The 24,260-nt window shown below is 35.6% G+C and overlaps 1 protein-coding gene and 2 pseudogenes across 2 annotated transcripts; 1 reads left to right on the forward strand and 2 right to left on the reverse strand.

The window, feature by feature from the left end:
* Positions 1-1,532: 1,532 nt before the first annotated feature.
* Positions 1,533-5,449, reverse strand: LOC115990966 (annotated as a pseudogene). The gene is made up of 7 exons (XR_004092164.1): positions 3,341-5,449; positions 3,087-3,166; positions 2,902-2,980; positions 2,480-2,785; positions 2,243-2,306; positions 1,920-2,159; positions 1,533-1,805 (listed from the first exon to the last, which is right to left on the reverse strand). The product of XR_004092164.1 is annotated as an ABC transporter C family member 3-like (transcript).
* Positions 5,450-5,588: 139 nt separating this feature from the next.
* On the reverse strand, positions 5,589-18,262 carry LOC115991898 (annotated as a pseudogene).
* An 830-nt stretch (positions 18,263-19,092) lies between these two features.
* Positions 19,093-23,925, forward strand: LOC115988721 (vacuolar protein sorting-associated protein 2 homolog 2). The gene is made up of 11 exons (XM_031112334.1): positions 19,093-19,254; positions 19,500-19,544; positions 20,206-20,240; positions 20,331-20,381; positions 21,522-21,626; positions 21,721-21,792; positions 22,180-22,251; positions 22,661-22,741; positions 22,835-22,870; positions 22,971-23,029; positions 23,588-23,925. Exons 1-11 carry the CDS (start codon positions 19,221-19,223, stop codon positions 23,649-23,651), a joined length of 654 nt encoding a protein of 217 aa, XP_030968194.1. The 5' UTR covers positions 19,093-19,220; the 3' UTR covers positions 23,652-23,925.
* Positions 23,926-24,260: the final 335 nt, after the last annotated feature.

Here is a 24,260-nt window from a genome sequence, read left to right on the forward strand (position 1 = left end):
AGAATGAAGAGGATGTTTGTTGTGCAAATGGCACTCCAGGACTCAAATCAATAACAATAAGCAAGCGGAAATTAAATAACAAGCATACACAAAAAATACAAGAATTTACGTGGTTCGGCAAACCGCCTACCTTTACGGCAACGTCAAATAAGGAGATACAATAGTGCACAAAAACACTCTCAAGAAACCCAAATCCCAAATACACCCTATCACTCTCTCATAGAAACAATAAGAATAGAAGTTGACCTATTTTCTTATGCGCTGTAGCCTCCTAGGTTATTCAGGTTCTCCTATTGCCGTAACTAGTAACATATATATAGGGATATATGTTAACTCGGCAATCTTGGACTCCTAATACAACAATTATTTGGAAAACTTGTGTTGACTTGGGCTTGGCAATAGAAGCCACACGGCCCACATCAACAATGTTGTTCACGCATATGGAGACCAAAGCATAATAGAAGCTCTTGACACTGCAGGAAAGCCAAATTGGTGCTACTGCTCTCATAATTCAGGAACTAAGAGGTTCGTTGGTAGCATAAGTAGCAATGACATCCATGTCTTGACCTATTTGTAAAGATTGATCAACGAAGTGGTAGAGTTGATGCCCAAGTAAACAGAATCGCGGTTGTGGAGATACGGATACAGCAAATATATCTACAGATAGTTGACTGAATACGCTTTCTAGCCACCATTTATCCCAACCTTTGTTGTTTGGCAATGTTAGCTTTGAAACTAGCATAGGGTTGGAGGTGTCATTGGCTACTAGCTTTTGGTTTAAAATCCTCATTCCACAGGATCCATGGATCCTTCCACAAATTCACTTTCTTCCCATCTGCAATTACAAATCATTCTCCTCTTCAAATGGTTTCCCTGGCACCTAAAATTCCCTCCCAAATTGACAACATTCTGCAGGAGTGTTTGCCTCAAAGAAGCTTTTGACAATGGCATTGATCATTTGGCGTGGTAGTTTGGACAGAAATGCTCTATGTATCTCAGCAAACTTATTAAGTCCTAAATGCCCACATTGTACTGGGGTTCATACAGATTCCCACAAGTTCAAAGCAAGTTAGAACCTTTCTGATTTAACAGAATTCCATCAAAACATCCTGGTAACCTTGTCAAGCCTATTATAGAGCAAGATTGGTAGTTGGAAGGTTGAAACTGTGTATGAAGGGATTGTTTGAACAATTGATCTTATCAGAGTAACCTTGTCAAGCTCATTATAAAGCAAATGCGTTAAACAAATATTTGCTCCTCCAACCATCGAGCTTGCTTTCCATTCTTTCATTTATAAACACAAAATCCTCAATTTTCTTTCTTGACAACATTAGAAAGGAAGAGGATTGTCCAAGTGTTTGAGATTGGGCTTTAAGCACCTTAGACCTTTGCTTAAAAGTGCACAACTATTACGTTTAACCTACCATTTGACAGCATAGCCTTAAACAGATGCATTTCGTATACACTTGAAAACTGTATGGAGGAATAAAATGCCATCAATCAAGTCCGGCATGTAGCTTACTTCAAACAAAAAAGTTACAACCTACACTATCACTATTTTTTATTATCTGATATTTAGTAGTGTACACCATTTGTTCGTACAATATGCCTACAACACACAGAAACCACTAGCCAGATCAACAAAATCTCATCAATATCGTTCAGCAAGGTCCAAATAAGCTTTAGTCGCTTAACTTACCCAAAACTAGAATTTGACCTTACCGTGTACTCCGCTACAAGTTGAGCAAAAGACGATGACTTGTTTTCTAGCAATCTATTTGGAGAATCATATTCCTCTATAAGCCCTGCAGCAGGATTCAGTGAAATTTGCTAAGCGCCTAAGCCATAGGATTACAATGAAATCATATAAACCGAGAAACAACATTAGAAGTAGGAGAAAGTCATATGGTCAAACTAACCATTATTTAGTAGCAGAACCATGTCACTATGAAGAACGGAAGTTATTCGATGTGCAATGGTAATGATTGTTCAGTTGGAAAAATGTTGACTGAGGGTTTGCTGAATCAGATTATACGTAGCAGTATCAACAGATGCAGTAGCTTCATCAAGCACCAATACCTTACTTTTCTTGAGCAGCACACGGCCAAGGCAGACCAGCTGCCTCTGACCCACACTCCAATTCTCTCCGTTCTCACTAACTGCAGCATCCCTAAGAATATAAGTAATATGTTTCCATTACATAATTTAATAATATTCCACATAAGAAGCTGAAATGACAAACCTGTGGAATCTAGTTTTCCTTCTTTCTCCCTAACTTTATCTCCAAGTTGACACTTATCCAAAGCCTAAAACAATTCAAGGGGAAAAATTTAAGGCAGTGAATAAATCAGAAAAAATAAATAAATAAAAGCAAATGCCACCCATTGACCGCAAATCATAAAGGCATTGCATGGCCACTTTACAAACAAATTTAGCAAAGAGAAAATTCTTTTAATAACCCAAGAAGAAATCAACCCACCTCCCAAATTTGTCCATCTGCATGCTCATCGAGTGGATCCAGGTTGCTTCTTATATTCCCTTCAAACATTGTTGGTTCCTGAGGGATAATGCTTAGTCTAGATCGCAAATCATGCAGTCCAATCAAGGAGATGTTGATTCCATCTATAATTATCTGACCAGCAGCAGGTTCAACAATCCGGAAAAGTGCTTGTATGAGAGTTGATTTACCACTGCCCGTTCTCCCTACAATGTCAGTTTTCATTCCACCAGGAAAAGTACATGAGAGACCTCGCAAAACAAGTGGCATATGTGGGGCATACCTTACCTACATTACACCCCTTATCATTAAATAATGTAGAACACATAAAAATCTTAGTCATGAATGACCTTATTAACAAGATTACGTTTGGTTGGTAATAAATAGTAATGGACCAAAACTACCTGCAGATCACAAATATCCACTTCTCCATTTGGTGGCCAAGAATGATCTGGCCACCAAATGAACAATCCATCCACAAGTTGAAATCATAAAGAAAAAGGTGAAAAGAAACTTAGTGTGAATGGCTCACCAAGATAAGGTCAGCAGAAGGTAAGAACTCTACTTGATGAGTAACATAAATCACTACTTTTGAACTCGAAGAGGCCCAGCAAACATTTCTGCCATATAGGTATCAAATAAATCCATTTCAAAAGAGCCAAGCAGCAACTACAGAAAACAAAATCCGAACAAAGTGCAAGTACATTCAAGTATCCCAACTAAAAACAAGAAACCATCTTCAATTTGTACAGCATCAGTTAATATATATATATATGATAAATTAGGGGGGTAAAACTCATTTTAATTAGAACGTAATGACATTAGAGTAGTATAGAAAATTACCCTAAAGAGGTGGGATCCTGTATGAGCATCCACAGCACTAAAAGGATCATCAAATAAATAGATATCAGTATTTTGGTATAGAGCACGTGCAATTTGGATTCTTTGCTTCTGCCTACCACTCAAATTGATTCCTCGCTCACCTATAACTGTCTGATCCCCAAATGAGAGAATTTCCAGATCCTTCTTCAATGAACATGCTTGAAGGACCCTTTCATACCTCATTCTTTCCATCTCCTTACCAAAAAATATGTTTTCTTCAATCTTACCACTTTGTATCCATGGTGACTGAGCAACATAGGCCTTTGTCCCACACAACTTAGCAGTGCCAAATATCCTAGGAATTTCTCCAGGGATACAAGAAAACAAACTAGACTTTCCTGAACCAACAATTCCACAAACAGCAACCCTCATGCCATGTTGCACTTTCAAATTTATATCTTTCAATGTAGGATTAGAGGAAGACAAATTCCAAGAGAAATTCCCATCAATAATCTCTATTTCTGTATCAGAACTATCTCTTGGAAGCTTCTCTATTGTGTCAAACTGCAAGTCATCAAGATGAAGGAATGATACAATTCGATCAAGGGACACTTTACTTTGAGCAATCATTGAGATACCCTCGGGAAGATAAAAGATAGGCTCCTGAAGAATCCTAAACGTTGCAAGTGCAGATAAGATCTTCCCCGACTCAAGTGGGATTCCAAAGAGCGTACAAGCACCAAAAGTGGCCACAGACACAAATGTGGGGGCACCCCAAAAGACAAATGTAGTCATCACCATAGTGTAAACATACCTTTTTAACCATCCTGCCTCGGTCTCCCTGAGCTTGGAAATTTTAGATAGAAACTTCATCTCCCATCCTTGAAGCTTGAGAATCCCCATGTTCCTTAAAATCTCAGATGTTGCATTCATCCTTCTGTCTTTTGACTCCATTATCTTGTCCTGAAACTTCACTTGTAATTTTCCCAATGGATAATTAGCCAACATAACAAGTACAGTTGCAAAAAAAGCTGCAATTGAAGCAAGCCCAAGATTTTTATATAAAATTAACAATGTGATAGCAACATGAAGAGGGACCATCCATGGATCATGCATATACCAACCAAAGTCCCCTATCCTCTCAGCATCAACTGTCATAAGATTGATGATCTCCCCACTAGTGTGGCCCTGCTTTGACTGGCATGAAAGGGTCATACCGTTATTATAGATCATTGTAACCAATACTGATCGGACCCTAATTCCAACCAGCTGCAACCTAAAGGACCAATGCCTTTTTGAGATACATTCCACAAGTTTTGCAGCAAAAATTACTGAAACTAGAACATAGCCCTCACTCTTGTTATGTTGGCCCCCATTGAGGTACTGAACAAAATTGTCAATAAGATATGGCCCGACATAGGAAGCCAATGTGTTCATCATCACGTATATGGCTGTCAAAAGAATCTCTTTCCATGCGAAGAAGATCAATGCCTTCACTAGCTTCAATGTGGTCACTTTGTTAACTGTACCACACTCTGCCTCAAGCTTATTTCTAAATGCCAGGAAAGCCCCAACTACGCTATCACTGGGAGCAAGTTGAGGAACATCCTCAATGTCTAAAGTCTTCTCATTGCCAAGGGCAATTAGAGAACCCAGCCAGGAGAGGGTAAGATTGCTGAAAAATCCAGCACTTGAATAAGGGGTTACAGTTTCAACCCCCTTGGACTTGCTTGACTCTGGTTCATTGCTAGCACTAGAATCACCATTCAAGAGAGGTTCTTCAAGAAGGGTATCCTCACCCTCACTCTTTCCAAAAACCCGCACATAACAGAGGAAGAAACCCGAAACAACAGATAAAACATCGGAAACAGAATATTGAACTGGTAAATTAACACATTTTCTATAAAGAATAACATTTGTGACAAGGCAATAACAAGAAACGCAGAGATAGAAGCCCCACCAAACTCTCAATAAAAATGGGTACTTTGATTTAATTGAATTGAACAACTGGGAGTGCAGGTAAACACATACTGCACCCCAAGCATGCTCTGAGGGCAAAATTCAAAAGGGTTACTTGACCTTCAGCAGACCAATCATTTCTAACAAATAGAAGTAATTCAATAAACATAACACTAGACTAAACACAAAAACACCAAAAACAACAAATTACAGGCACAAACCCCTTCTCTTCTTAAACATCTCCTTTGGACCTTCCCTGTGCCCCACCTTGAATTTCTTGCACACCCATGAGATAAGCAACACAAATGACAAAGCTTTAGTGGGTGTTAGATGGATTGTATATGAGTCATGGTGACCAAGAACTCATACATTGGCTAGTGACATGAATGAACAGCACAAAGAAAAGTTTTCATCTTTAGCCGGAAAGGTGTGAACTTGTAGGGACACTGACTCTGACTGCAACTGCTGGTTGGACCTGAACCATGTGTCCGTCCGACAGTTTTTTTGCTTTTTTGTGCTAGTTTTTTGTTTTAACTTTATTTATTTGCTCTTTTTAGAATCAAGATTGAATTTTTATTCTGCAAAAGCTAATCTGCATCTGCAGATAGAATACAATCAATGTCATCAGGAACCGAATCCATCCAAGCAGTGAAATCCTCTACTTCTAGTGCTTTTCTAGCTAAAAGCTACCACATCGCCTTCACGTTGAACATTATTGAAAACAAAAGGCCCTTAGGTGCTTGAGTGCATTGATCCAGGTTGCATACTGGACTTCTGCATGAATAGCAAAAGCTTCAACCGCCACAACCCAGTTAGGGAGCCAGACTTGTTGCACCATTGATGCCATAAACTGTCCCTGAGAATCATGTATAATTACTCCCAAACCTACTCTGTTCACCTCTGAAAATACGGCACCATCACTGTTAGCTTTAAACCAGTCTTGTTTTGGAGGTAACTCTTTCAGGATTTTAAATCCTCTCCATTTTCAAGCTTTGCCATCTTATTTAAAACTCGTTAACTGTTCGTTTTGGATTAGCTAATTTAGCTTTTTACTGAATTTTTTTAAGTGAAAGTACTATAAAATAAAAGTTAGAAGCTAAATGAAATAAATTGATCGATTTTTCTACCAAAGGTGGCAACAACAAAAAGTAAAGTCAGACTTGCAATAAACAAAAAATACATACAATAAGATAAATTATGATGGGATCCACTATCTATGTGAGAGGAGAGAGCATCTTGTTGTAGTTGCAAACAAGCTTCACCAAAAAAAAAAGGGCAAAAAATCATCAAATCATCATCATCTCTAAAAAAATTTATAATTTAAATACTCCATTTCTTTAATAAAAATTATACATGACTTCTAGCAAATAAGTTCATAAATTAAGATCAATCTTTCTAATCAAACCCAAAAATATACTCTCAACTATAATTTAATCAATCATTGACATAAATTTATGAAAATGTGGTCAAGTCTTTTTTTTTTTTTTTTTTTTTAAGAAGAAGATGTGTTCAAGTTTGATTTGTGTTTAGTGCTCTAAAAATAAAATTAAGTAACTTTACCCTAGAAACTTGAATAAAATTGGCTTCACTCGACTCAGATTTTAGCGTTATTAAGAAGTAAATTGACAAATCCAATGACCTTTTTTTTTTTTTTTTGGGTTTTTGGGTGTAAGTTTACTATTTCTATTCTATGGCCAAAAGTGTGGAAGATATTTTAATTTACTCGCTTTCCCATTTCCCTAAGAAACTTGTGGCATTGTGAAGGTCACTAATCATTGTAGCACATGATTCACATTCAATCAATTAATAAATTTTACTCAAATAAAAAATATCAATTAATAAATTATTTACTTACATTATCTTCTAGAAAGCACTGACGCAGCTCCAAGGTCGCCGCACTGGAGTCCGATGCGGCCCAACGCGGCGTCTGGCGGTCGACTCGCCGACTCTCCCTTCTTTTTCTTTTTCTTTTTGATTCGCACCGATTCGTGCCAAAATGGGCCGATTCCGGCAAAAACAGGAACTGAAACGGCCACCAAAACATGCCGATTCCGGCCGAAACAAGCCAATACGGTCGATTCCGGCCGAAACTGGCCGAAATGGGCAGCGGCTGCCATTCTTCTGCTTCATGTGGCCTTGTGAGAGGAAAAAAAAGAAAAAAGAGAGAGAGAAGGAAGAAGAAGATGAAAAGACAAAAAAAAAAAAAATGGATGGAAGAAAAATAAAATTATGTAACAAAAGAATATAAATTAAGCAGGTGAGAAAGTCAATTATTTAGCGTGAGTGGGCTTGGGAATTGGAAAATGAGTAAAAGAACCTACTTGAAATGTGGTTTTTTGTTTACAATTACCAAAAGTATTGGTTTTATTAAAAACAAATCATAAATAATTGTTTTTTAATAATAAATTCTACAATTTATTTGAATTTTTTTATATAAAAATATTAAATTCACTATATAAAAATATTTTTAATAATTTTTTAATTGCTGAGTCCCGTCACACTCGCACCCGAGTTCTGAAACACACCCGAGTTCCGAAACGCACCCGTGCTTCATAGATTATCATGCGCCTCTAGCATCACATGTAATTATCATTTCATCTGTCAGTTTTACTCCATATGTTTGATTAAGGGCCTGTTTGCATATCGCTTATTACTGAAAACTGAAAATACTATAATAAAATAATTTTTAAATATGCGAATAATGTTATGAGACCTAATTTTAAAGAAAAATTTGCTGAAATTCGTACTTGCAGGTCCCATGAACAGTACACAGAACCCACAAAAAACGCAGTCGCCAGCTCAAACACAAACGCGTTGCTATCCAAACTAACACCAAGTTTACAATTGTGGTACCTTTATTTTATTTTTATTTTTTTTTAAGCTATGGTACCTTGATTTAATTCTTAAATCTTTTTTTGCCCATTTCATTTCCCATGTATATGAAAAGTAGAGAATCAAAATAGGACAAATAAAAAATTCATGCAAAAACAGAGTTTTTTCTTCTATTCCTTTGGGTTCTTGGTAAAGAATTAGGTTATTGGTAAACGAGTTCTGTATTTATTTATTTTTTTTGGAAATATAAGTAAAGGATTTATTTACTTCTTCTTTAAGTCATTCAAGACTTATATAGAGCATGAATTGTCTGTAAAAAGTATTAGAAATTTCAATCACAAAGTACATTATTTACAAAATAGCTTGTCTTACATAATAACTGAATATAAAATGCATTTTGTTCCCAAAATTTTTTTAAAAAATTTAAAACACTTTCAGATAACAAATATAGATAGCTTAATTTAAAAAGTCTAATACACTGTATCGACTATATTTTGTTAGAAAATAATCACATCATTTTAAGGATTTAGGATTAACACTTACAAGTCTCATCTACTATTTTCTTTTTTCACTTAACCAAACAAAAAAAATTATTCATCAAATTTTTCCTCACATCCCTTGAATCTGCGACTAGTATCATTAAAGTTAAAAACATGTTGATTAATAGGTCAGTCTCTTGAGCAAAGTCTCTAGCACAATTATCCTCACGATAAGGTCGTTTCCTCACTTGAAAATATTTTTAGGTGATTTCATATTTAATCCAACTAATTTAAATGAGAAAGTTGATTGTGCCGAATAAAAGATCAAGTTTAAATGCATAATTACTCACAAAATACAAGCCCTTCGTCTCCAAAACTTGAGCTAATCATCTACAGAAAAATCTTACCACCAAGCTCAATAGGATGCCCCAAACATTTGTGGAGATAAGCTGACTAACAAAAACAAAACTGAGACATAAGTATTGAGGTGAGATACAGGGTTAATGCCTATATATCTCCTTTATTGTTGCTTTTTTTCACCAATTTTTGAGTGTATGTGTATCAAAACAGAGTGTAAAGACTCAACCATGCCAATCAGTCTAGTTCCTAAAGCTCACTTCCTTAAGTAATATTTCTATCCCGAGAGATAAAACTCACTTAAGTGGGTTTGATGATACCTAATTTGACAATTCAACAAGATAAATACTAAGGGAAAGAATAGAAATAAAAGATATGTTCTCTTAAGCTTAGACGAGCTGGACAAATCTTTGTTGGTAGAATATGCCAAAAACACAGTCATTTCAAGCATAAAAGTTTCAACTTAGTTACTCTTGTCAATGACCATTATTATAAAATCTTCTATCTATAATGTACTAAAGTAACCGCTAACTAGCTAGGTCACCTAAATCCCACTGATATCCTTCTCACAGTTCAAACAAGACCATAGAACCAATTATTTTGAGTCATTCTCAACAAAGTTGCCAGAGTCAAATAAAGCACAAATAATCTCAACAACTTTACTTCCCAAAGCTCGAATTTGCCCTCACAGTGTACTCTGCTACAAGTTGTGCAAAAGATGATGATTTGTTTTCAAGCAATCTTGTTGGAGAATCATGTTCCTCAATAAGCCCTACACAAAGATTAAGAAGAGCTTCTAAGCCATATAATCTAAGACAAAATATAGAGTCCATTTTTATCATTTGTTAATTTTTTGAAATTTTTATGTAATTTTCTAAGTTTTATGAGTTGGGTTTTATTTCCTTGATGTTAGGTAATTTTAATGCTTTTCTAGTCATATTAGATCCCTATCATGAAATGCAAAATTAAGAATTTCTTTAGAAATGTTTTTACACGGAAAATAATTTTTTGGAAGCGTTTAAATATGCTGTAATCTATAAAACGACAATTGAAATCATATTTTATCAATGAAAGTTTAGTTAGCTTATTGTCTCTATTTCTTTCTTGTGAATTCAAGGAATCCTTTATAGTTTTAAAGATTTCATATAACTAGAATGATATCTACCCCTTTCACACCTTCCTTCCTATCTCACCGAAGGATTACAATGAAATCATTCTAACCATGAAAGAACTAAACAGGCAAAAGCTATAGGAGTGTAAAAAAATCATATGCCATACTAACCATTATTTAGTAACAGAACCATGTCACTATCAAGAACAGAAGTTATCCGATGTGCAATTGTAATGACAGTACAGTTGGAAAAATGTTGCCTGAGGGTCCGCTGAATCAGATTATCTGTAGCAGTATCAACGAATGCAGTAACTCCATCAAGCACCAATACCTTACTTTTCTTAAGCAGCACACGGCCAAGGCAGACCAGCTGCCTCTGACCCACACTCCAATTTTCTCCATTCTCGCTAACTGCATCTTCCATAAGAACATAAGCAATATATTTCCACAAAATAGTTCTAAAATATTTGACATAAGAAGATGGAAAGACGAACCTGTGGAATCCAATTTTCCTTCTTTCTTTCGAACTTCATCTCCAAGTTGACACTTATCCAGAGCCTAAAAAAATTTAAGGGGAAAAGTTATAACCAAAACATAAACAAATAGTATTAGCAGGTCCTATCTATTAACTAAAAACCAAAAAAGCAGTGCATGCCTGATTTATGAGGAAAATGTAATAAAGAGAGAGTTCTTTCAATTACCAAATAAGAAACTAACCTACCTCCCAAATTTTTTCATCTGTGTACTCTTCAAGTGGATCCAGATTACTTCTTACAGTCCCTTCAAACATGGTTGGATCCTGAGGGATAATGCTTAGTCTAGATCGCAAATTATGTAGTCCAAGCACAGAGATGTTGATGCCATCTATTATTATCTAACTGGCAGCAAGTTCAACAATCCGGAAAAGTTCTTGTATGAGAGTTGATTTACCACTACCTGTTCTCCCTACAATGCCAGTTTTCATTTCTCCAATGAAAGTACATGTGAGGCCACGTAATACAAGAGGCAAGTGTGGGGCATACCATACCTACATTGCATGATTAGCATTAGTTGATATACATCTCAAAAAAACACGGTCATGAATGAACCTATACATAATATGATTTTATTTGGTGATAAATAACTAAGAACTGACTTGGAGACCATGAAAATCAACTTCTCCATGTGATGGCCAAGAATGATCTGGCTGACTTTCTTCTATCACAAGAGTTGGCTCGCTTGTGATACAAGTGTATTAAAACATTCTTTCTACCAATATAATTTTGTTCTCCAACTCACAAAGATTCCATATTACCCACATTTGCAGCATGTTTAGATTAAATCCATATGTCACAGATAAGCCTGCGATGCCTTCAAGGAAAAGGCAAACAAAGAAAAAAAAAACAATTGGGAAATTATTGTTTGAGTTCCTTTACCAATTTTTTAAATCAATAGGAAGGACTCTGTTCATACCATAAAAATAATATCAAGTTGGCATAAAGCCACTTGTAATCTTAGAAATGATAAACATGTAAGTTTGCAACTATGCCATGTGTAAGTTTTTTACTTACGCCATATGTGATTGACAATTACGCTATGTGGTGACTAGTTACTTGTTATCTTGAGCAGTGATTAATTGGTAGGAAAAAAAAATGCCTCCCTATTTTTGTTACATGTTGAAATAAATGCGACTTTTCAATTACATAGAAGACTTGAAGCCACTTGTCACTCAAGTAGAAGACATTGAGAAAAAGAAAGGTAGTCACTAAGAAGTGAATAAACTACTCCCTTGCCTTGTTGGGTAGTTATTGGCTGGAAATAACTACCACTTTTTCTCTATAAAAGGAAGGATTCTCATGAAGAAAGGGCACAACTCATTCATTGAAGATGTGTCTCACTTGTTATCTTATTTCCTGTATTTCTAGTTTAGAATTCAGTGTATGGCGTTAACACAAGTAAGTAGTCGGCTTGCAATCACTACTCTACCATTTATGAAGCATTGTTAGACTCATGGCAAATTTGTAGTTCATAGTTTAATAGAATCCTTTAAATCGTTTGTGTAACAGTAGTTTACTGTTCTCATAGTTCTAGTGGAAGATTGGTAGCTTCGTAGCCTGGTAGATTTTCGAATCCCTTAGCCCTCCAGAAAACTTGCTATTTGGTAGATTTCTCGAATCCTTAGTTCAATTGCAACTTGCTGCTTTCCATCAATTTACTTGTTACTTTACATCTTTTTCGAGAATTGATGCAGTCTAATTCATTAGTCTTATAATTTGTTTGGAAGGAGGGAAAAAAATGGGGTTTAATGAAATTTTCACTAAAACTCTCAAAATACCCTTATATATTCAACCCTTATTTTGAAACAAGGGTCTAATAGTAATACTGTGATTAAATGATTCCATTTTTTTTCCTCTATATTACTTCCAAACAAAGTTACTTACCTTCCATTCCTTTATTTTAAAATTTCCAAACAAAGTTACTTAATTTCATTTCTTTACTTTCTTTTCCGTTTTCCTAAATGTATTCTATTCTATTCCATTTCATTCTATTGAGGCAATAATGAACCACATCCTTTTGAACATGAAGTCAAATCACAAGAAAAAGGTCTTAAGAAAGACCATCGATGCCTGTGAAAGGTCATCACACTCCCACGATCACATCATTACCTTAAAAAAAGTTACAAACAGACTGTTAGTAAGACACTAGAAGGGAATTACCAACCTGGATCAATGACTCCCTCTGGAATGGAGATCAAGAAAACCAAGAAGAATGCAAATGTAATAGAAGATAACATATCCAAGCAGAAGCACAGCCACTCCATTGCACCAGAAATATTGAATCTTGGCCGAGAATTTGCATCTGCCAGTTCCATATTTGTGTCCCTAAATCTTGATTCTTCATCAAAGCTCCTGATGGCTGTTGCTCCTGAAATTGTTTCAATAAAATCTTGTATCACTGGAGCTTTGCACACTCCAACTAATCTTGATAGTTCTCGTGCAGAAGGTATGTAATATTGCTGCATGATTACAAGTTTGTGTGAACAAATCTCTCCACAAGAAGAAAGCACAAAAATATTACAACGGGAGTTGGGTTTGATGGATGCTTATGATTAGTAGATTTTCCATAGCAACAAAGAAAATTCTGAAAATTAAAGTGTGAAAAGGCACAGCAAAATAAACTACAATCTAGCAACTTGGCAACATCTATTTTAATAAAACACATTGTTCAACAAGTAATTATTTACCTAGCAACTTGGTGAAATTTTATTTCAAAATGATAGCAAGTGTCTGCATACAGTTATTAAATTTAATCTACGAAAGCTTATATCATATACAAAGCAAAAAAGTGAAGAATTTTTTTTTTTTAAATATTGTAGCATGATATCACATGTAATGTCATTTACGTCATCTGAGATATGTGAGTAGGCCATTTTTCAGCAGAATTCCATAAGACAATAATTTGAGAAAGGTATACCTGATACCAGATACAGGTTGCAATCATTGGGATAAAAATGATGAAAACCTGCCATGCAACCTGAGACATTACAGCAATAATTCCAAGAAGCTGGACCAACGAGAAGGCAACTGCCCCCACTTGATTTAGAATAGTCAAATCCACTGCACTTTGGTTAGTAGAAGCCTACAAGGAAACATACTGTTAATTTAGTCAAAATATTAAAAGCAATAATATTTATCTGAAAGAATGTTTATGTCTCCATGTGTAAATGTGTGTGTGTGTCATGGAGAGAGAGAGAGAGAGAGTGAGAGAGAGAGAGAAAGGATAAGAAGCAGCGGCAGCATTACATAAACTCAAGAACAAAGATATATAAAATATTGGAAACTAAGCATGAAGAACCCAACAAAGAAGAATCACAAGCATTTTTCCACTTACTCTGCTTAGGATTCGTCCACTTGGAGTGGCATCAAAAAATGACATGGGGGCACGGAAAATGCAGAAGTGCATCTTGCTGAAGAGTTGATTGGCAGTATTGAATCCAGCTGTTCTAAGAAGTGTGGATCTCACAAGGACACAAAAAGAACTTCCAATGGCCAAAGCAACATAAACAATCATTAGGGTAGAGCTATCAACTGCAGGTTTCACATCCTCTTAGACAGGAGTTGCCCAAGCCATCCAATAATTGCTTCCAATTTGAAGGGTCGGAAAGAGAACTTGTGCCAGCAATATAATTGGCACAAGAGTTCCTCCATATGCCATAGTAATAAATTTCCAATAGACTGAAAACCCCACTCCACCTTTCTCCCTCTCTTCTTCTTGGATAATCTGTCCTTTTGAACTGAATACATCATCTTCTTTACAATTTTGAACATCTTTATCTTCTTGTTTTTCCACAACCCAATTAGTACTATCCAGATTTCCAGCTTACTAGCTCATACTTCCAGAAACTGACCCAGCCATGGTGAAATCAAGTCCTGAAAAAGCTTCCTTATGCGCTCCCATGAGTTCCATAAAATCAGTTCCTGAATTGAGAATATCATTATACTCTCCATATTGAGTAATCGTACCATCTTTCATCACCTAACAACAACTTATAAGTTAAACTCCCAGAAAGAAAAGAGGGGAACATTCCATCCAAGTTAAGTTCATAAATTAAACGCTGGAAGGAAACTAAATTTGAATAGCTCACCAAGATAAGATCAGCGGCAGGTAAGAACTCCACTTGATGAGTAACGTAAACAACTGTTTTTGAATCCAAAAGTCCCAGCAAACATTCCTGGCATATAGAAGTGCATATAATTCAAAAGAAGTTAGGCAACCACCACAGAATACAAAACAAACATAGGGAAATGCTATTGCATAGATTTTCAAGTACCTAAACTCACACACAAGAACCCATCTTGAAGTGTGTAAATCAATAAATTAATGTACAAAACAGTCACTGAGGTCCTGCTCAAATGGCAATTCTTTCAAACATTAAAACAGCAAGAGGGTAAGGTCGTTGGTTCAAAATCCACTAGGTTCTTGTGTAACATATAAATGAAAAAAAAAAAAAAAAATTTAAAAGACAACCTTATATACATAATAAAATATAAAATCATTTAACACTGAATATAATAGCATTAGATTAGGAAAAATAAATTACCTTAAACGGGTGGGATCCTGTATGAGCATCCACTGTACTAAAAGGATCATCAAACAAATATATATCAACATCTCTGTACAAAGCACGTGCAATTTGGATCCTTTGCTTCTGCCCACCATTCAAATTGATTCCTCTCTCACCGATGACTATTTGATCACCAAATGGAAGAATTTCTAAGCCCTTCTTCAAGTAACACACTTCAAGGAGCTTCTCATACTTTTCTCTTTCCATCTCCATACCAAACAATATGTTCTCTTCAATCTTGCCACTTTGTATCCAAGGTGACTGAGCAAAATATGCCTTTGTCCCACATAACTTAACAGTCCCAGATATCTTAGGTACTTCTCCCAGGATACAGGAAAGCAAACTTGACTTGCCTGAGCCAACAGTCCCACAAACAGCAACCCTCATGCCTTGTTGCACTTTCAAATTTATATCTTTTAATGTTGCACTTGACGAAGATAAATCCCAACAAAAATTCCCATCAATAATCTCTATTGCTGTATTGGAACTACCTCTTGGAAGCCTCTCTATCACACTAGACTGCAAGTCATCAAGACGCAGGAAGGACACAATTCGGTCAAGGGACACTTTAGTTTGAGCTATCATTGAGTATCAGGAAGACTATAGATGGGCTCCTGAAGAATCCTAAATGTTGCAAGTGCAGATAAGACCTTCCCCGACTCAAGTGGAATCCCCATCAACACACAAGAACCAAAAGTGACCACAGACACAAATGTGGGAGCACCCCAGAAGATAAAAGTGGTAAATGTCGAAGTGTAAAGAAACTTCTTCAACCACCCTGCCTCTGTTCCCCTGAGCTCCATGATTTTTGATAGAAACTTCATTTCCCATCCTTGAAGCTTGAGAATCCTCATGTTCCTTAAAATCTCAGACGTTACCTTCATCCTTCTGTCTTTTGATTCCATTAACTTGTCCTGAAACTTTTCTTGTAATCTTCCCAAAGGAACATTAGCCAACATAACAAGTATGGTTGCAACCAAAGCCGCAATTGAAGCTAGCCCAAGATTTTTATACAAAAGTAACAACGCAATAACAACTTGAACAAGAATTATCCATGTTTTATGTATATACCCACTGAAATCACCAATTCTGTTAGCATCAACAGTCATGAAATTGATGATCTCACCACTACTGTGGCCCTGCTTCGACTGGCGTGAAAGGGTCAGACCTTTATTATAAATCAATGCAATCAATACTGATTGGACCCTAATTCCAACCTGTGCCACCCTAAAGAACCAGTGCCTCTGTGAGATGCATTCCACAAGTTTTGCAGCAAAAAACACTGAAACCAGAACATATCCCTCATTCTTGTACTGTCTCCGCCCATTGAGGTATTGAACAAAAGTTTCAATAAGATACGGTCCAACATAGGAAGCCAGTGAGAATATCAGCACGTATAGGGCTACTAAAAGAATCTCTTTCCATGCCGAGTAGATTAATGACTTTGCCAGCTTCAGTGTCGTCACTCCATTACTTGTCCCACACTCTGCCTCAAGCTTATTTTTAAAAGTTCGAAAGGCCCCAAATACACTATCACTAGGACCAAGTTGAGGGACATCCTCAAGGTCTAATGTTTTCTTATTGCCAATTGCAATTAAAGGACCCATCCAAGAAAAAGTAAGAATGCTGAAAAAATCCAGCATTCAAATAAGGGGTTACATTTTCACTCCCCTTTGACTTATTTGACTCAGCTTCATTAGTGGTATTAGAATCCCCATTTAAAAGAGGTTCTTCAAGAAGGGTGTCTTCACCCTCCTTCTTCTCACAAAACCCACATAACAGAAAAACAAACCCAAAATGACAGACACAACATTGGAAACTAAATTTTGAACTGGTAAACTAACATGTTCTCTATAAAGAACAAACAAGACAATAACAAGAAAAGCTGAGGAAGAAACCCCACCAAACTTTCAATAAAAAAGGGTACTTTGATTCACCTGAATTAAACAATTGGGTACGCAAATAAACACAAAGTGCACCCCAAGCAAGTGTTCTAAGCGCTAAATCCAAAAGGGTCACTAGCCCTTCATCAGACCAACCATTTCTATCCCAATAAAAGATAAAATAAAGCCGGCTTTCATCGTAAGAAGTGGTGACTAAGACTCCTACGTTGTTGCAGAGTGACTTAAAATGCGTGTGAGTGTGCTTGATAAAGAAGCTTAGGAAATGGCAAAAATGAGGACAAAAATAACTTTTTTTTTCTTTCGAAAGGAACATTTTTTATTGATATAGAAAGAAAGAGAATAACACTCAAAAAGATAGAAAAATCGACCTGGAATCCCGGAAAAGACTCAAACCTTTTCATTTGTATCGCTGTGCTGGACATAACTGGAGACTATAGACGATTGGACATTTGGACCCCCACTTGACTTTTTCTTTGGCCAACTCTAAAATTGGTTAAATAACATAACATTGATAGTTACACATACGGTTCGGTCGAAATCGTGTTTTTTAAAACACCATTTCAGTTTAACTCGCAAAATTATTTTCAAAAACACCCCCCTGTTTCTTCATTCCACAATTATGATCGACTAGTCACAGAACTATGCCATACGCCATGCACGGAAATAAATAAATTATTTTGTATTTTAATATAATATATAATTTAATTCTTTAAAATTGTTTGAAGATAATTTGTTTTCCCTTCAAATTAAACAATTTTTATTTGGTCGAATTAAGTCTACATATGATCCATAACCTTATTTTTTTTAAGATATAATTACAATTTAAATAATTGATTGATGGCCTATAAGAAGTTAATTCCCGTACTGTTTCGGCCAGTAGGTCGGAATTTGCCGTACCAGTACTTAGGCCGGAACAGAACCATGGCTGTTTCGTTCCGCTCCAAATACCGGGTCATACCGGGACGTACCGGTCGTTTCGGGAAAAATACCGGATATCGGCCGGAAAATGAAAATCGACCGGTAAAGTGCAAACCAACGAAAAAAAAAAAAGATACCCAGACCTTGCGGCCGCTTCCACTTTTCTAGCAGCGACGCCACCTCGCCGATAATTCTCCACCTCCTCTTTGTCTTTGACTCTTTGCTTTTTCTTCTTCTTCATCTTTCGTCCAAACTTGCTCCACTTCTGTTTTTCTTCTTTTACTGACTGATGTTTTTTTAACTTTCTTTGCTTTTGCTTTTTGTTTTTACCTTTTGTTAAGTGTGGAAGTGTGCCCTGTCACTCCCACGTGAACTTGGACAATTTAAATTTCAAATGGATTTTTATATTTTTTTAATATTAAAAGGACAGATGTTTCAAAGGCATTTGATTATTCAAACTCGTATTACTTTTGTCGAGGACTCGAGGATGCAAGTGATATGCCATTTACAATTACAAATTTGTATTATTACTTATTTTTAATATAATTATCACCATGTAACCTATTAAGTATTATCTAAGTATTTTCTTTTATTTATTATTAATGAGCTGACACTCCAATTAGAAGGTTCACATAATAAAGCACACATGTAAATTATCATTTTAAATATTTGTAACAAATTATATAGATTTTCAATAATAAAGATATATATTAGTCCTAATCTTAAAATGGTATACCGGTATTAATTGATATCAAAATATTTTATTTTCTTGACCAAATCAAAACAGTCTCCAGTACAGTATTGACTCCCTTGTGATATAGCCATTGATCTTCGATTTATTGAAAATTTTACAAGTATATAAAATATAAAAAAATATAATCTAATTATAAATTTATCGAAATTTATATCTAATAAAAAAAAAAAAATATTGAGTGAAGTTATAAAAGCTTACGTTTCAACTAAAGTATGATCAACTACAGGCAAAAAATGGACAGTCAAAAGTGGGGATAAGAGAGATTGTGAATAAAAAAATAGTAGGGACATTTTAGTAAAAGAGCAATTGTAACGGCTACTTGGTAGATTACCGTTGGATGGTACACGTGGAGAAAAACGGCACGCTCCCTTCCCCTGAGAAAAGTCTTCCCACAGTGGCATCACCTACAGCATACGAATCATTTTTTTGCTTTTCCTCTTGCTTTCCACTCTCTCTCTCACTGAAGACTGAAGAGTAGAGACTATGAACATCTTCAAGAAGAAAACCTCGCCTAAAGGTCCAATTTTTTCTCTATCTAACTATTTTAGTTTCAATCTTTTTTCCTTTTTTTTTTTTTTTGGGTGTGTTTGGTTCCCAAGAAATTGTTGCAAAAAGAAACGAAGTTAAAAAAAAAAAAATCGAAATTTGTGTTTTTTAGGACAGGAAATTTCTAAGCTTTCAAGGCAAGATATGGATAAATTGTTGCTAAATTTTCTTGTATAACGTTTTTTAAAAAGTGGGTTTGTGTTCTGTTTCTGACAGATGCTCTGCGATCGAGCAAGAGAGAAATGGCTGTTGCCACAAGAGGTATGTATGTATGCAATGAACGTTTTTCTTTCCCCTTTACTAATTTTACTGATGAAAATGAAGTCTTTTTTTTTTTTTTCTATTCAATGCACAGAATCCATAAAGTCCATTCTTTGTATCTATATTTATTATTATGCTGATTTTGGCAATGATAGTGCATTTAAATTTAGCTTTTGCAGAAATTTTATTTGTTGATTTGCTCAAATTTTGTTAAAGTCTAGTCGTACCCAGGAAAAAAAGATCCAGATTTAACATAAGCAAATATGCTAAAAAGCCAAAAGAAAAGCTGTTTCCAAACAGACATTTAGTTAGTTAGGGGGGCTCAATTGGCATCTACTATTACCTATGAATGAGCTGTATCTCTCATTTTTTGTATCTATAATGGGCTACAGAGGTGAGAGAAAGTATGATTTTTGATAGGGTTAGAATGGAGTAGCTAGTTGAGTCTGATTAGTTTAAGGGGATACATAGAGCCAACCCCAATTTAATTCAGATTAAGGTTTAGTTGAGTAAGAGATCCATGCCCATAGTTATGCCAATTTGTAAAAGCAATAGTTAAGTCTTAAATAGAACAGCTTCCATATAACTAAGGAAAACTGTAAAATTTAAAGTTCTATCTTACTGCAACTATTACTTGATGCTGCACCATTCTTTTGTGTAGGTATTGAACGGGAGATTTCGTCTCTTCAGATGGAGGTATGGAATTTTTCATGGGTACTTTTTCCTTTTAAAAAATCTTCACTTATATTTCTTTCTCAATTTTTGTTCTGTGGAATGCAATTTCAGGAGAAGAAATTGGTGGCAGAAATCAAGAAAACAGCTAAAACTGGAAATGAGGCAAGTTTTTTGTTCCTGCTTTAATAATTTTCACACTTCATATACCATAGAATGTAAGCTGTTACCTTATGGTAAATTGACGGCTGAAACAGCTAGGATTTGTCAATCTAAATGTGACTGTTAGTGAATTGAAGCTTGTATCAATATGATACCTCTTAATGAAAATGTATCCCTGATAATCGCTTTATGTTGAAGTAAAGCATCATAAAGACAAGGGTGCATGCATTAGATGAGCTTTTTTGTTTTGGTTTTAAGACATGAAAAAATTGCATGCTCTATAGGAGAGAACCTGAAGAAAAATGACATAGCTATAGAACAGAACTCTAAGGAATTCCTATATTATGACTGATTCCCAAGCGGTTCATTGTAGGTCAATCTCATGTACATTAGGTTTTAAAATGTTACAACCCCTCCAGTAGATCCAACATATCTAAAATTGTCACTCTTTGGTATCTCTTAATGATTGAGTCCTATAACTTCATCTATATTGCTACATTTACTTACATTCCATTTACTCTATCTTGATCATCACTGAGTCTTACAACCCCTTCATTTTTACTGTATCTTTTACTTACATTTCATGTACTCTATTTTAGTCCTACCTAGCTGAAAGCTTTTAGGTTCTAAAGACATAAAATTCCCTAACTTGACATTAGTTCCATATCTAGTTTCATCTACTAAATATGTATCATATGGAAAAAGTGTATACCAAGGGTACTTTATCTTGAATTGATCTAGTGATCTCATCCATTAGTGTAAAGAGATATGGATTTTGTGCTGATTCCTGATGCAAACCTATGATAGGAAGCTTACTTGTGATGCCTCCTCCACTAGTTCCCATAATAGTTACAAATTTGTTATACATATTGAGAATTTCATTAAGTCCCCACATTTTTTCCTTTTTCATTGTCAGCACATATTTTACCTCAATCATCCTAATTCTTTCAACAAACATACAGTTTTGACCTTAATCAGGTTACGCAATTCACTCCAGTCTTTATGACACTTCCACTACAATTTTCATTCAACTAATTTTTCCATTTCTCAACACGTAATTTTATGTTATGGATTTATGGTTTTCATTTTACCTGTTATAAATATATATATATCCTCAACACGTGTTTTACTTCAACCATCCAGGCTGCCACCAGAATCTTAGCTCGTCAACTCGTTCGGCTACGTCAACAGATAACTAATTTGCAAGGGAGTCGTGCCCAAATCAGAGGTGTTGCAACTCATACACAGGTCACCATTTTTCCTGGAAAAACCTTGTGTTTAAAATGATAGGAATTTGTACACTTTCTTTCATTTTGCTAAACATTGATCTCTGTTTCTGCAGGCACTGTATGCCAGCACTTCAATTTCTACTGGAATGAAGGGTGCAACTAAAGCAATGGTGGCAATGAACAAGGTATGGGTCAAAGGTCACCATTTGTTATTATCAACAACCCTAAAAAATCCTAATCATACATAGGAGATATATTATTCATCAAAATTGATATTTCCATGGTTTGCTGTCCACTGTCCAGTCAAGCTTCTATTATGGATAGACAAGTAGTATAAGAAATGATCCACAGAAGAGATTTTTTCTTAATCAGTCTGAATTATTTGTTCAGTATACTTCTTTGGCATAGACACTTATAAACTGAAACCCAGTGTAGTACTCAACACCTGAATATGTTTGCCATAAGGAGGTTGCTTTGTCTAGCATCTAGTGTTAATGTTGAAAGGCCAACCTGAGGTATCCTTTGTTTATATTTTGGGAGTAATATAATCCCTTTCTGCTTCTCTTTTTCAGCAAATGGCACCAGCAAAACAAGCTAAGGTGATTAAAGACTTTCAGATGCAGTCAGCACAAATGGACATGACGGTAACACTCATTTCTTTCTTTCTTTCTTTTTTCCCCACTTTCCTTTGTATAAATAACGAAGGATGGTAGTGATACTTTCAGCTTCTTCAGAAGATTCTTTATATTTTCACCATTTTACTTCTTGCACAATTCTTTTCTTAAGCCATCAATTAGTGTCCCCAGACAAGGGAAAGCATTATGTGCTGCAGCTTAAATTGTGGGTTGGTTGAATTTTTGACCCAGTTCATACTGCGCAAGAGATTCCTCTACCCATTTTCTCTGCAAAAAAAGCTTTACATATGGTCATTGAATTGAGTTTTGAGAACGTCATTGGAGAGCATCTTTTCTTCCCTAGTTGGTATTATGCTTTCATTCTATAATGCAGGTGGTTATAATATATGTTCTTCATGTTCTATTGTCCATTTTCCAGATAGAGATGATGTCAGAGTCTATTGATGAAACTTTAGATAAAGATGAGGCTGAGGAGGAAACAGAGGAGCTGACTAACCAGGTGCAATTGACAGCCTGAATTTTTTTTCTTCTTATTGGGGCCATTGCATTCCCTTCCCCCTTGTGTATCTAATTTTATGGTTTTTTCCTGCAGGTGCTTGATGAGATTGGTGTGGATATTGCATCCCAGGTTAGTTGCTTTGAGATCTTGAATTACCTTGCATGTTCTTTTTTCTTTGTTCTGATCAATGTAATCTTAACAACTGTTTGGTTCTGGTATGAATTAACAGTTATCTTCAGCTCCAAAAGGCCGGATTGCATCAAGAAATGTTCAAAATGTTGCTACTAGGTATGCATGTGTGAATAAATAAATAAAAGTTTGAACGTTGATTCACTGCCAAAGATATGTTACTGTGATTGCTTATATCATCAAATTTCAGTGTTTGAATGACAAAATTTTGAGTTTAAAATACTGTTATGAGGATATCTTAGATGGACTGGTTGAGTGGCTCAAGTGGCTTGAAGAATCAAGACTGTTTTTGAGGACTTCAATCATTTGATTTTGGGGGTGAGACACTGGTTGGGTGGTGGTTGGAGGATATGATTTACAAGTTATGGCAATTGAGTGATGGTTTTGTATAGGGTTCAATAAAGTTGAACCCTATACAGCTTTTCCTGAATAGTTTGTGAAGTATGGTACTTTGACAAATAGTTGTGAAAATTGCAACTTTGTTTTTTACCAAAAGAAACTTAGATCCATCAACGTAGATGGAATAATCAAGTCCATATGGGTTGGTGGAAGTTGGTTTGTCTCTTATATTAGTCCAATTTTTTTGTTGTTGACAATGTATTTAGGATTAAAATTCATCCTTTGATCCTAACTATCGTCTATGTCTTCTATATGCAGCCCCCCCGAATCTCTTGATGTTGAGAATCTTGAGAAGAGGTTAGCCTCTCTTCGACGCATCTGATCTTGGAAAGCGCTTTGATATTCATGGTGACATTAGAGTAAATAAAAACATGCCAAAGGATTCATATATATGTATTTTAGCCTCTTTTTTTTTTTTTTTTTTTTGGTTGGGATCTTAGAGAACTGATCAATCACTTTTCAATGTAAAATTATTATTAGACAATTATAAGACGTACCTCTTCTCCTTCACGCTAAATTTTCAATGTATAATGATAATTATAAGAGACCTCTTCACCTCTCCATCAAATTGTAGTTTGAGAAATGATTCTTAAGAACAGCCATCTGTCCTTGCTTGAAAGAGATTTAGTAAGAAGAGGAGGGGGACTTGAGGAGGACGAGGGGGTGAGGACTTCAGTTCTTGGAAATAAACCAGACGAACAAATTTGGGCTTGAGGATGTAGAGAGATAACAAGTGAGCCTTGTGAAAATTCTACTTAGGTGAGTCAAGGCTGGAAGTGACAAAGACCAGATTTGTGCAAGTGAAGATGAAGCAACAACGAGTACTGTCACGTGGCATGGAGTCCATAAGTTCACATCAAAGACCCCATTTTCATTTAGCAAAAAAAACAGTGAGTACTATTGTTTCTTGTACCACCTTATCCAAAAAAAC

This window comes from Quercus lobata, chromosome 5, assembly GCF_001633185.2.
Source record: "Quercus lobata isolate SW786 chromosome 5, ValleyOak3.0 Primary Assembly, whole genome shotgun sequence".
NCBI classification, from domain to species: domain Eukaryota; kingdom Viridiplantae; phylum Streptophyta; class Magnoliopsida; order Fagales; family Fagaceae; genus Quercus; species Quercus lobata.